The sequence below is a fragment of the Pyxicephalus adspersus genome, chromosome 5 (assembly GCF_032062135.1).
Source record: "Pyxicephalus adspersus chromosome 5, UCB_Pads_2.0, whole genome shotgun sequence".
Taxonomy (NCBI): Eukaryota; Metazoa; Chordata; class Amphibia; order Anura; family Pyxicephalidae; genus Pyxicephalus; species Pyxicephalus adspersus.
This window is the reverse complement of record NC_092862.1, coordinates 85,237,768-85,251,807: the sequence shown is the minus strand read 5'-3', so window position 1 is coordinate 85,251,807 and position 14,040 is coordinate 85,237,768. Positions and strand designations below refer to the sequence as shown.

General features: G+C 40.1%; 1 protein-coding gene across 5 annotated transcripts in view; it reads left to right on the top strand.

The window, feature by feature from the left end:
* The window catches only part of CLPTM1L (CLPTM1 like), a 98,187-nt gene that overhangs the window by 80,239 nt on the left and 3,908 nt on the right, over positions 1-14,040 (top strand). For all 5 annotated transcript variants that reach the window (XM_072411979.1, XM_072411981.1, XM_072411980.1 and 2 more), the window contains exons 15-16: positions 185-240; positions 371-415. In XM_072411979.1, coding sequence (XP_072268080.1) covers positions 185-240; positions 371-415 — 101 coding nt within the window. The remainder of the gene's footprint in view (positions 1-184; positions 241-370; positions 416-14,040) is intronic.

The following is a 14,040-nucleotide window of genomic DNA, read 5'->3' as shown; positions in this document are numbered from 1 at the left end:
CTTTGATACATTCCTTCTGTGGATCAAGCTTACATTATATATTTTGACTATATAGGAATTTAAATACACTTCTGTATAAATGGGTTACATTATCATCTTGTTACATTATTATGAATCACATGATGTATTCAGTTGTAAAACTTTGAATTATTTCTAACTAAAGTTTTTTTTTGTTTTTTTTTAGGTGTTTATGCATTTGGGTTCCTTTTTATGTTGCCCCAGTTATTTGTAAATTATAAGGTATATTTTGTTATTCTATATTGCTAAACCTTTTTTGTGTGTGTATAATTTTAATATTTGTGTGTATGAATTCAATATATGTCACTATACTTTACAATCATGGATTTTTTTTTTTTTTTTTTTTTTACAGATGAAATCTGTGGCCCATTTACCCTGGAAGGCATTTACATATAAAGTATGTTTTTATTGCTATCTTTATTATAAGCTTTATCCAAAATTAGCTTGTTTTATTGCTATAGTTACATTCTATGTGCCTATTTGAAAACATGTTTAATACTTAACGATACAGGTAAAATATGAAATTGCAACTTTTGTAAAAAGTTTACAGATTTGATAAAACTGTAAAAAATAATTAGTATCTACTGAAATTTGTAAAATATTTAGAGGTCCATTCACACTTTTCCATTCCTCTGTTCTGTACATTTGAGTGCACACAGTGTGTTTTGTCATTGCATTACAACACTGGACCAAAAAGAATGGTGCCACAAAAGTGTGAAATAAGTAACGTTCATTAATGTGCTTTAATGCACACCATCACAGAAGCGTTATTTAACCCTAGCTCACAATCAAACATTACATATTAATGATTTTTTTTTTGCATCCAATTAACATTTAACTAAAGAGAAACTCTCTTCTTATTGGCTTTTTTTTTTGCTCTCTTGCTTTAAAAAATATATGTATGCTACCATAACTGATTGCTAATGAATATTCTAGTTAATTTAGTATTATTCCTAATGCAGTAACTTCAGTTTTGTACATTTCAGACCTGGAATAATTGATGAGATATTAATTTTGACTTGTGATGTATACCCTTCTAAAACAATGCTGTATGCTATGACACAAATTACATGCATAATAAGGGAAAAACAAAAAAATAAATAATTCACTTCATGCAGATAAATCATTTTTACAACATCCCACAACAGCTTTTTCAAAAAAACAAACAAAAAAAGAGCAGTATACTTTCATTCTTTAATTCCTTTGCTCCTTTAACTTGTATTAACTATTCTGCCATTTATAACCTTTTCTAGACTTGCATGATGTCTCAAAAGAAGTTTGAATATACAGAGAAAGACCCCAAACCACCTTAGATTGTAAAAATTAAATTAATTGAAGATAGTGATAGTATTCCAAATCCAGTATCCCTTGCTTCCTGACCAGCTGTTCCTAGCTAATAACTGATCAAGTAGATATTAGATACCCAATACACATAAAGCTCTTATTTATCCACCATTTAAAGCTTAATAAATCCTTTCTTATGTAAATTCTGGATTTTGCCAAAATGGGGGGAGAGGAGTAGGAGGTGAACATTTAAATGAGATATTTTTACTCCTTTCCCACACTGAAAGACCTTTTTGGGATCCACAATAATCTATTAGAACAGAAGAACAGACCAGATCTTCAATTTCAACCCACTGGGGTTTCTCTTTTATAATTGAAGTTAAAGAAAATTGAACCACCTGTGCTGCACTATGTTTTATAGCCCTGTTTCATCCTATATTTTTTATGACCCCCAGACAAGATGTTAGGTTGTTTGGCTTCCTACGAGACTGGAAGTCTCGTTTAATATTAGGAATAGGGATGAAACAAATGAAGAGTATAAAACAAATATAAAATTTGAGGTAAAACATTAATTTTAACTGTCAATCCTACCCATGCATGATGGGGAAGCGGAAGACCATTTTGCTAGGTCAGCAAAGATACTTTGGTGAACTCTGCAATGCCAAAAGACCTGGGCGTCCATGGAAGACAACAGTGGTGGGTGATCGCAGAATCATTTCCATTGTGAAAAGAAGCCCTTTCACAACAGCCAACCAAGTGAACAACACTATCCAGGAGGTAGGCGTATCGATATACAAGTCTACCATAAAGAGAAGACTGCATGAAAGTAAATACAGAGGGTGCACTGCAAGGTGCAAGCAACTCATAAACCTCAAGAATAGAAAGGCTTGATTGGACTTTGCTAAAAACAAAAATCTAAAAAAAGCCAGCACATTTCTGGAAATTATTCTATGGACAGATTAAAGAAAAAAGTATGGAAAAGGCGTGGAACAGCTCAGGATCCAAAGCATACCACATCATTTGTAAAACTTGGCGGAGGCAGTGTGATGGCTTGAGCGTGCATGGCTGCCAGTGGCACTGGGACATCAGTGTTTATCGATGATGTGTCACAGAACAGAAGCAGCCAAATGATTTCTGAGGTGTTCAGAGACATACTGTCTGCTCAAATTCAGCTAAATGCAGTCAAATTGATTGGGAGGCGTTTCATAATACAGATGGACAATGACCCAAAACATACAGCCAAAGCAACCCAGGAGTTTATTAAAGCAAAGAAGTGGAATATTCTTGAATGGCCAAGTCAGCCATCTAAACTGAACCCAATTGAGCATGCATTTCATTTGTTGAAGACTAAACTTCGGACAGAAAGGCCCAAAACAAACAGCAACTGAAAGCCGCTGCAGTAAAGGCCTGGCAGAGCATTGAAAAGGAGGAAACCCAGCATCTGATGATGTCCATGAGCTCAAGACTACAGGCTGTCATTTTTATGCAATCTTTTTGTTCAACTCACTGAATTAAAGCTGAAAGTCTGCAGTTCAACTGCATCTGAGTTGTTACATTTAAAATTAATTGTGGTAATGTACAGAACCAAAAATAAAAAAAAAGATATCTCTGTCTAAATATTTATGGACACATTGCATTTAATTCCATGTATGTTAGAATTTTCTCTAATTTGTTCAATCACAATAGCAAACAGTAACAGAGATTAAGGACACCCTTGTCTGGTTTCAGAGATAAATGTCCGCTAATTGATACCTGAGCCACTGGTTGATCATATAAGGTGGAGAGTATTTTCAAAAACATAGTACCAAACTGCTTTAAAACCTGAAAAAAGTACTCCCATGATAAACTATCAAAGGCTTTCTGAAGGTCAGTAGATAGTACCATAGCCTCTCTACTAGGACCCATGTTCCAATTCATATTAACCACAGAAAGTCTATAGACCTCCTGCTTTGATCTGAGGCTTGTCTATTCTGAACACATTCAACTTGATCTGGGTGAATAGGAAAGTTTTTTTTTTTTTTTTATTAGGTTTTTTTTTAAAGTAGAAACTATTTTAGTTTTTAAATCACAATTAATCAATGATATTGGTCTATAATTAGCTATTCCCTTTTTTATCTGGGTGTAAATGTAGTTCTTCTCCTAAAAAGTTAAAGTGCTACGTGAGGGGCATGTTTATGTCAAACATTTTTATAATAAAAATTGGAGAACCCATCTAGGGGCACTATTCATTTTTAGTCATTTACAAACAGTGATAACTTTTGTAATAGGATTATCCATAAATTTGCTGTGTTTAATCTTTAATGTGGCAGCTGGAAAGAATTGCCAGTAAATATTGTGACGTGGCTTTATATAATTTAGAATAATATTCACCAAATTATTTCATAATAATTGTTGGATTTTGAGTTACTTTTCCTGTATTCAGTTTAATTCTTGGTAAAGCATAACATTTAGGTGTTGAGTTGAGCTTATGTACCTATAATTTACCTGGCTTATCTTTTCAAGTACAGTATTTGTGATCGGACCATCTGATTGATTTCTCTGCGCTGGTGGTAAGCAGTAAGTTTAGCTCAGCACGCAAATATTCTATCTGTGGTCTAAGATTTAAACACGTGTTCTTCTTATGCTGTAATAAAAATGTAATATTTTTAGTTTTGAATTCAGTCAACTTGGCCTCCTCTTTCCTTATTCTCAAGGAAAGCTTAATTAACACTTCTCCTATAGTGGCTTTATGTACCTCCCTTTTGATATAAAGAGAGGTCTCCTCAGCTTTATTTAGGGAGAAAAAAAACATCCATTGATTGTTCAAACTCCTCAGGCGTTTGATTAGTCAAAATAACCTCATTCAACCTGCACCCTAATGGTCTTCCTCCCCATCCAATAGCATACACATTTTGTGACTTTAAGACAGCATTTATAACAGCAGCAAATTATAACGTAGATCAGGATGTCCAAACTTTTTGCAGAAAGGGCCAGATTTGGTGAGGTGAAAATGTGTGGGGGCCGACCATTCAGCACGTACTCGGGGTTAGTTTGGGCATGGTCTGCGCTGGTCCCGCACAGCACACGCCCACCAGGATAAGTGTCAGTGGGGGCTCCATGCAGAGCATTTTCTTGGAATCAGAGTGGGCGTGGTCCGTGCGGGTCCCGCACAGCACACACCCACTAACTATAATGGCGTAGGGGATTCCCTGTGCACACATGGGTACTCCCGTCCTGCTGATTATGCCCGCTGAGTAGCGGGTCGATAATTGCAAAGCGTTTGATCAACTCTAATGAAGTATAAAATAGCTTTTTTGTACAGATGTGTTTTATACTGTGGTCAACAGTGCTGGCGTGCCACATATTATTGATTTTATGACACAGGCTGCGGGCCAGTGGAAATCTGAACCCGGGCCGGACTTTGGACGTAGATGTAGATAAAATCTTACTTTTTTTAATACGTATTAAAAAGAAATGTTACACAAAAAGCTAAAAATAATATCTCTAAATATCCACTTTCACTGTCCACCCTAAAATAACATTACAAGCACAACTGTTAATAAATATAAATTTATATATATAGTACAACAGCCTACAGTGAATGTTAGCTATCAATCCCTGTATTTCCAACGTGTAAAAACTTTTACAAATATAATCTGCTTCATCAGGGAGTTATTGTTTACATACAGAGAGGAAACAAAAACAAAATACAAAACAATCAGTACTTAAAAATAAATTTAAAACTTCATAGTCCTAATAAACAATACATAATCCATTTTATGTTAGATAATGATAGAAACATAAATAAAAGTAGAACAAAGCAGAGGATTTTTTGGGGGGGCAAAAGTATTGTATTATTGATAAACTTCTCAAAACACAATATAGGTTAGTGTAATAAATCTTACAACATAACCATATCAAATCGTTTTTGGCCGTAGAATGGCACTATACAGTGTATACCTAATCCATAAATAGGTGGGCCCAAGATAATCCTAACAGTTCTATCAACCTGGTAGATGTACAGTTTGCATACATGTACTGTTGTACCCGATGTGTTTCACCTGGATAGACTTACTTATGGGTGACCGCACGTTTGCAAATACAAGTAATAAATTGTAAATAACATAGAAAATAACAGACATAAATATGAATCATCCATAGTAATATAGCTAACTGTATCACTTACTCCAAACATGGTTTTCTGTATCCATATAGTATTTATCTAGAAAAGGTTTCTTAACATCATGACATTTGGTGCTGTGTCTGATGTTTTATTTGTATATATCACTTATCTACTGTATATTACTAAGGATGATTTATATTTATGTCATATCTGGGTGCAACATGTCTTGCCTGAAGAATACGACTATGCATCAGTTAAGTGATGTCCCAAGATGGCCAAATTGCTGTAAAGTTGTCAATGCGATCATGTAGACAGGTTGTGATTAGTTCCATAAGCTGGACATCCTTAAATCAAGCATATAAATCAGAAAGACCTGGAGGAGTAGCCAATTTCCAGTGTCTCCTAATGAGTCATGCTGTTAATGAGTCATGAGCTGCTGTCAAGACATTGCAAACCAATATTTCTACTAAGTTTAGAAAGGTTATGAATGGGCAAGCCCAGCAAGTGAATGACCACAGCTAGGAATCTCTACAAACCTCTTAAGTAGGTCATTGACCAATTTTCAATAGGGAAGCTTATTTCGGACATGTCTAAAGTATGTGATACAGTGAATCAACCTCCACCCAACATCTCCTGTCACTAGTGCAGGGAAGGTAGCATTTAGTCTATCAGGCGTGAGGTACCAAGGCATCAATAACTTGTATGCATTTTCTTTTTTTTTGGGCACTGCTCCATATAGGCCTCCAGATCTCCTAGGGAGGCCCCCCACTTGTTCCCCTTTCCTCATGTAGGATGTTGTGGATGATGCAGGATAATGTTTAACAAAGGCATCACTGGTCATTATGTATTGTTAAATATATTTCTGAGATGAGACCCTTCTGAGCTGGGTCACCTGCACAAATCCATTCAAAGCAAATCATGTTATAAAAAAATTAAGGTACTGGTAATTGACTTTGCATATAGTGTCTTAATTGAAGGTACCCATAGAAGCTGGCCCATGCAATTTCAAATTTCCCCTGGAGATCAGAGAATGTTAGAAGCTGGTGTGAGCATGGATGCACTTATTTTCCAAAGAGAAAGAAACCTTTGGCTTGCCAAGGCCCCATCATACAAGTATGAAGGCTGTCAGGAAGTTGAGGGTTATAAAGAAATAATGTGAGTACAGAAGCATGTTTCATGAGATTGAATTTGTCCTTGCATTGGAGCCAGATTTGCTAAACACTGTGTTGGGATGTGAGGAAGCCATCCCTAATTTTTTGATCTCCATTTAACGATTGAATGACAGCAGGGTGGCTCAAGACTCCAATTGCCAAAGGTGTACTGCCAAATAATATATGAAAACATCAGGAACCCCCAATCCACCCCTCTCCCAAAGGGAGCAAAGCAAATATTTAGACAGCCGGTGAGGTTTACACCCTCAAATAAAAATCAAGAGTAGCAGCCTGCAGTGGTCCAAGGGCTGAACACAGAACCAGAACTGATAAAGTGGCCACAAAAATACAATATTTTAGGGAGTGTGGACATTTAAAATAGGGCAATGCAACCAATAAATAATATCGGAAGTGCATGCCATTTGTGGAGGAGGGAATGGAGCTCCGGGAAGAGTAGCTGACAATTGGCGCTATATGGAGTGCCGTTGGTGGAAGTTATGCAAACACCTAAGTACTTAATGGAGTAAGTACTATAATATTATATCCAATAATAAGGATACTGAGATTGTAGTTGTTGTAGCAGCGGATGTGTTAAGTTAATCGGGAGCACTTCAGTTTTGGAGGTATTATTTTGTAGCCAGCAAGGGTGCCATACTTGTTTAGAACTCTATGGAGGTTTGGGAGGGTGATGAAAGAATTTGTACGTGTCAGTATTATATTGTCAGCATATAAGGTATAAGGTAGTAAATGTTTTAGTCTGAATAGGGACCCCCATGATGCTCGGGTGTTGGTGAATTGTCAGGGCTAGTGGCTCCATGCATAAAGTAAATAGGAGTGTTGACAGTGGGCAGCCCTGTCTGTTGTCCTTTTGGATAAGATTAAGGGGTGAGTTGGCATGCGTCAATCTAACCTTTGCTGCTGGAAGCAAGTAGGGGGCCCCTACTGCTTGGAGTTAGGGACCCCAGAGCCGATCCAACATAAGGTTTGCATGAGGAATGGCCAGCTAAACCGGTACACCCAAAGGTGTAGTTTTGGTTGTCTGATCCCGTATTTGGCAAGCCAGGAGCCTTTTTCCCTTTGTAATGGTAACGTTGATTCAGGAACAACAGGGACTGCTGCACCCTATCCAGAGCCAGTTCTTTAAGACAGTTTCTAACATCGATTGTCTTGCGAAGTCTGGCAATATACGAGGTGGTATATAAAGTATATACTAGCTCTGCTCTGCTAGTGAGGTTTGAAACTAACTTCTCAAGGCTGCTTTGTCTTTATTATGCCCAACAGATTCAGCAGTACATTGACCATGGGATACAGAAAGAGCATTCTCTAAAAAAAACTAGGCATCAAGGTTATTTTGAAGGACTGTTTTAGTCCGAGGGTATTTAAGTAAGAACTTATTAGCCGCAAGTGGCACTTCCAGAACCTTGCCAAACTCAATCACCATCAGTATAGGGGCATGGTTAGACCAGGAAATTGACTTAATTAGAAGTATAGGTAGTTGACCTAAGGCCCAGGTTATAACCACAGAATAGTCTAGTGTGGGTGTGATGAGGACTGGGAAAAAAGTGTGCAGGGAAGTGGGAGGGGCCTATTGGCCACATCCAGGGAAAGTCTACTTTAGTGGGGGGTGTGGGGCAAATAAAGGCTTCTAAATACATGTGAGAACAAAGACGCCAGGGACGAGACCTTTTCCCAGAAAAAGAATTTGAGTAGAGTTAGGAGCATAGATATCACATAGTAGGACCTCCAATGAGCTCAGGACGCTTTGTAAGATGATGTACCTGTCCCCTGGGTCTAGGATGGACTTATTAAAGTAGAATTGAGTGTGAGTGCGGACGAGTATGGCATCCCCACTGTCTTATGATTTTTACCTGGGGCTGAATATGCAGGTAGCAACGCTTAAGAATGGTAAAGGTTCCTCGTCTCATGTTAATCCATCTTTTGTATGAAAGCTACATATGCTTTTAGGTGTTTAAGCTCTTGTAATGTGAGCCATCATTTACTATGGGAATTAAGTCCCTCGACATTTATTGGACATTAATCTAAGCATGGGGCACCATGCCCGCCAACTGTAGTAGAGTATGCACACCAGGACTCTACTTGTACAAGGATAAAGAGGAGGAGGGGTTGGAAATTAGAGAGGAAAGTAATACCAAACATTTACCATAAACCTGGAGACACTCCGACCCAAGTCGGAGGGAGTCTCACCCAAGCCCATGTGTCCCCCTGAGCACTGCAATGCTTTGGGCCAAAAATTTGAGAGTAGGGGAAATCCACATGGAGAACATGATTGAAGGGTAAAGAAAAACTAGGCATCAGACAAAACAGAAACTTTATAATTTCTTTACCCCTTCTGCACTCCTGGCAAGGGGGGATAAAACTAGGCAAAGTAGTAAAAGGCACATCGTACATGAATATATCTAATTGTTACACAAAGCAGCAGGTATATCAAATAATAACTCCCAGCAGCGGGAGAAACCGCAGATCAACCCTTAATGCTGCGAGGTAAGTCCACCAGGGCAGGTGGAGCTTGTTGGCGGTTGGGATGGATCTGGACACAGGGAGCATAATCTCTTCTTGCCAAACAGCAGAAGGAGCTGGAGGAACAGAAATGACTAGATCCCATCAGAATTGGGGAATATCCTCCGGATGGTTGAGGGATGACAATCTGCAATCTTTCTGAGTGGTCAGGCTGAAGGAGAATCCCCATCTGTAAGGGATGGATCGATCACGAAGAATGGTAAGTGTTGCAGTAGGCAAGGGTGCTGGAGGGTGATCCAGTAGACATCCAGGAAATGCTGAATAGTGGCTCCATCAAAATCTATGGACCTCGTATTTCTGGCAGTGCGTATAATGTCTTCCGTAAGAGAAGAGTCATGTACTCTGCATATGACTTCCGGTGGGCCCAGGGGCTGAAGAGCCCTGTGAGCTTAGTCCAGCTTAATAAATTCAGCAAAGGGGCATCCTAGGATATTGTTGAATATTGTCTGAAGGACCAACGCCAGGTCAGAGTGACCTCTGGCAGGCCCTGAACCCTGATGTTGTTTTGGTGGCTACTATTATCAAGGTCTTCGACTAGTGGTCGCGTGGGAGATAAGTTGATCCTTTAAAAGTGTAACCAGGGTTTTGGCATATTGCAAGTCTTAATCAACGGAATCTTTTCTGCACAGTAGATTGTGTAGGTCAGTTTGTAAGTTGTGAAATTCTGCCCTACAAGTAACTTCCTGGTCCCGGAGCTCAAAGTACTCTTGTTAAAGATAGTCCTGCCAGGATGCATATAGCAATGCTGGAGTAGCAGTGGATGTTGAGATGGGAGGAACCTGATGTTGTACTGAAAAGGGACCGTCTCTAGTTGGGAGTGATTTGCCCTGCTGCTACACAGGCATAAGATGAGGTGGGGATACTTCCGGTTTCAGTGCCTCATGGAGTAACAGCTACTAGGATTGTTTCCACCGTAATTCGCCCCCTTCATGGCCGACACATCAGGCACAGTGCCTACTCACCTACACTGCATCTCCGGATGGATAGATTCTTGGAACGCACGCTGCCAAACAGTTCCTCCACATTGAAAAACACGCCAGATCCAAAATGGCTGACGCGACTACCTCACAGGCACAAGAGGACTCCTATGCTGGTGTTAAAGCAGGGCCGACCACGAAGTATGCCCTCATAGAGGATGCAGTGGCAATCCTCTTGAAGGCAAAAACAACATCATCTTAATCACTTAACAGATAAAATAGATGAGCTTGAGAATTATACAACCTCCACATTATTGGAGTGCCGGAGAAGTACACACAGGGACAGTTATATGAACTCTGCTCCCCAACTATACCATTCCAACTGGAGATTTCTAAGCCATACCCGGTGGACAGAGCCTACCGTTTAGGACCGCAATGCAAAGATCACAAAAACCCCAGGCCCGTATTTGTCCGGTATCCAGAATATACTGACAGATAAGGTATCTTACAAGCTTATAGAAATCGGCGCAACCTACTTACTAGAGGGGGTGAACCCTTTGGTTTTCGCAGATTACTCAGCGGAAGTTCTCAGAAAAGGAAATTATTTCAAGAGCTATGCTCAACCCTTCACCGCAGACAAATACGGTTTTGACTGGCATATCCTGCCACTCCACATATTGTTAATTTCCAAGGTGCCAACCATGTGTTTACCAATCACAGAGAAGCAGAGGCTTTTCTACAAAATTAGCTCTCATCCCCCAAACCAACACAGGATGAGACACCTGAGGATTCGACCACAGCCCCTGATGAATGGCACAAAGCCCTGGAATCGCCTAACTCTGTGACATCCACCAAATCGTCCAAGAAAGTAGATTGAATGCCTAAAACTCCTTGCGCTCACACCAAATCCCAAAGGGATAACTCAAGGATGAAAAACAGATAAGGGTTATTCTCCAATCTTTATATATTCCAGCAACAGCTTGGGAATTTTTTTTTTTTTTTTCTATAAAGGAGTGAAGTGACATATAATCCACTGGACACTACTCCCTGGGTGTGGACCTGCACTATATTGTACTGGTTTACTTGGTTTCCTTGAGGAAAAAAGAAAGTTCCCTGGATGTACTTTGTTGCACTACACACTATCCTATTTTATCCCTTCTTGCCGATCTTGAACTTCAAATTTTTTTGCTACATTGGACTATCATTACCTTGCTACTTACCAAATACGATCCACCTTTGCCTCGAAGTATCGCTCCTTTGACAACTTACCAGTTGTGAGTTACCGATTACGATATTGGGACCTATGTATAGATGACTCTCATGGTCAGGCCAGTATGTGCATGTGTACTACTAGATTGATGATTGCATTAACGTGGTTAACCATATTCATTTTGATGTTATGGTACGCATATTACCATGGAATGTTAAGGGCCTTAGGTCCCCAAACAAGCGGATGTAAGTCCTGGGGCATTTAAAAGGCCTCTAGACAGACATTGCGCTACTGCAAGAAACTCACTTGCATGTGGAGGACTATAAAATGCAAAAGTAATGGGTGGCCAAGGTTTTGGGCTCCCCAGCAGTTGATAGAAAAGCAGGTTGCGTGGTTTCATAAAAAAGTCTGCATCTTGTGCAGGGACAGGTATCCGCTGGTGGAGATCTGCAAAAGGTAGCAAGGGACTCCCTCCCTGCTGCTGTTGTGAGAGCAGTGGAGTAGCCTCCTACTGTGGAGTATTCTGTAATGCTGGCCACGTGGACTCTTGTCCTTCCAGGCCAGGTCAGAGGGACCGTGGGACAGATATTGATGTAGCGTCATAGTTCTCCCCAGAGGTTTTTAGCCGGTTGCTCCGCCCGGCTGCTTTGAATACCCCGCCCAGCTCTCATCCTCGGATACAGGGATCTCAGTGAGGCTGCTCTGTGCTCTGTGTCATCCGTTCAGAGGATTGCTGCCGATGAGAGGTGAGCACACACAGTTCAGCGTTCATGTGAAGGAGACACAGGCAGCCCCCCCCCCCCCCCATCTCATAGCACGAGCTCTGATTTCTGCCTGTGAAATGTATCCACCTCTAGCTCTGCGTGTGAATTCTGCATCCTCACCGCTCTGTGTGTACAAACCTCCATATCTCCTAAACTGTATGTCACAATGACCTGTAATTTTCAGTGAACACAGGGGACCCTCATAGATACTAGTTATTACAATTTCAGCCCCCCAGCTTTAAAGAATTTCAAGATATGGGGATCACAAATGTAAAAAGTTATGAAAATTGAACTTTGGGGTTGCTGTTTCAGAAGAAAGTGCAACTAGGAGTCCTAAATAAAATTGCAAATTGGGGACCCCCAAGCCACTAACATAGCAAGGAGCATTGGGGTGGGACCCCTAAATATATACCTACCTGTCACAAATCTATACCCATAAAACTACTGTCTGCTTCTCTTCTTTGAAGCCCAATTTCTCTGAGGTGGGGGGTACAAAACTGAAAATATAGGTGCAAGTGGCGGGCACATTCTCCCCTTACAATCTCATTACTACAGCATCATTAGAACATAAAACACTCTGCCCAATAAAATGGGCTTCCCTGCCCTGTTACACATTCCTGTCATCTTATCTAACATTCTGAACTTCAATTGGGGAATGGGGAGGTGTAAGAAACCAAAAATATAGGTACAAGTGGGGAACATCTGTGACTAACATCCCTTAAACTTCATCACTATGGCATCATTAGAAAATTAACTCTGCTCACTAAATTTTATTGAGGTTGAGGTACAGGAAGGTTACAGTCGTGTGTAACAAGAAAGTGCATTTTGATGGACAGTTTTTTTTAATGTTGTAATGATGCCATGGTGATGAAAGGTGATCACCACACGTGTCTCCCACTTCCACCTATATTTTTGTTTCCCTGCACCTCTTAATTCTGGAGAAATTGGGGTTTGAGGTAAAATGCAGACAGATATGTGTAGCAGAGCAGGCAGCAAACTTTGCTAGGTAGGGATTTATGTTCTCATAATGCCATAGTAATTACATTTTAAAAAGGTTTAGCCACAAGTGTTTAGCCCCACTTGCACCTACAGTTTGTTTCCTATGCCACCACGTGTACCTTAAAAATTTCAAGTTATTACAACCAATGGTTTAGGAGATCTGAAGGTTTGAACACGAGTTGTTAGGCTGCAGAATATGACAAGCAGCTTTTACACTCACATTGCTATCACACTGCGCTGCTGATGACAATACACACTGCGGATAAACGTCACAAACTGTTTTTATATAGAATATGGGCAGTGATGGGAGGGGGTCACTGTCTGTCTTGTCCCTATCTGATATCACATGCATGATGCTATTAAAGCATCGCCACATTTTTAACATTTTATTAAAGAGTGACTTTCTCTGTTATGTAATGGAAAAATGTGCGTTTTTTGTTTTTTTTTTTTTTTTACACTTTTGTGGAGAGGACCTCTCCCCTTCAGTCTTCACTTCCATTTCGGTAAAGACCGAAGGGGAAATCTGCAGCCTCCTGGGATATTTGTGTCACATATCCCAAGAGGCTCTGCACTGCTCCTTGTGTGCATGCACCTTCAGAGGCTTTCTTATAATGTAAAAGAAAGTGTTCATGCGCAGTGCAAGGCAGCATTGGACATACAAGTGAGCATCAGAGAAAAGGTGAAAGCTGAGCCAGCATGGGCCTGCTGGGCTAATTTTGTAAAAGAATCAAGTAAAAAAAAAAATGTTTTTACAAGAGTTCACTTTAACTAAATATAGTCACAGGAGCACATCTGACATTAGGCTGAATTCACACCGGCAGTAAGGTTACATTTGTCCATTCCCCATGCCGGGAACCACTGCTTCTAAAAAACTTCTAGCTCTGAAAAAGCCAAGCACTTACCGCCTGTTACCAATCCTAGATGCCCAGCACTTACCACCTGTTTTCTATCCTAGGTGCCTAGCACTTACAGCCTGTTACCAATCTTAGGTGCCTGGAACTTACCACCTGTTACCAATCCTAGGTGCCCAGCACTTACCGCCTCTTACCAATCCTAG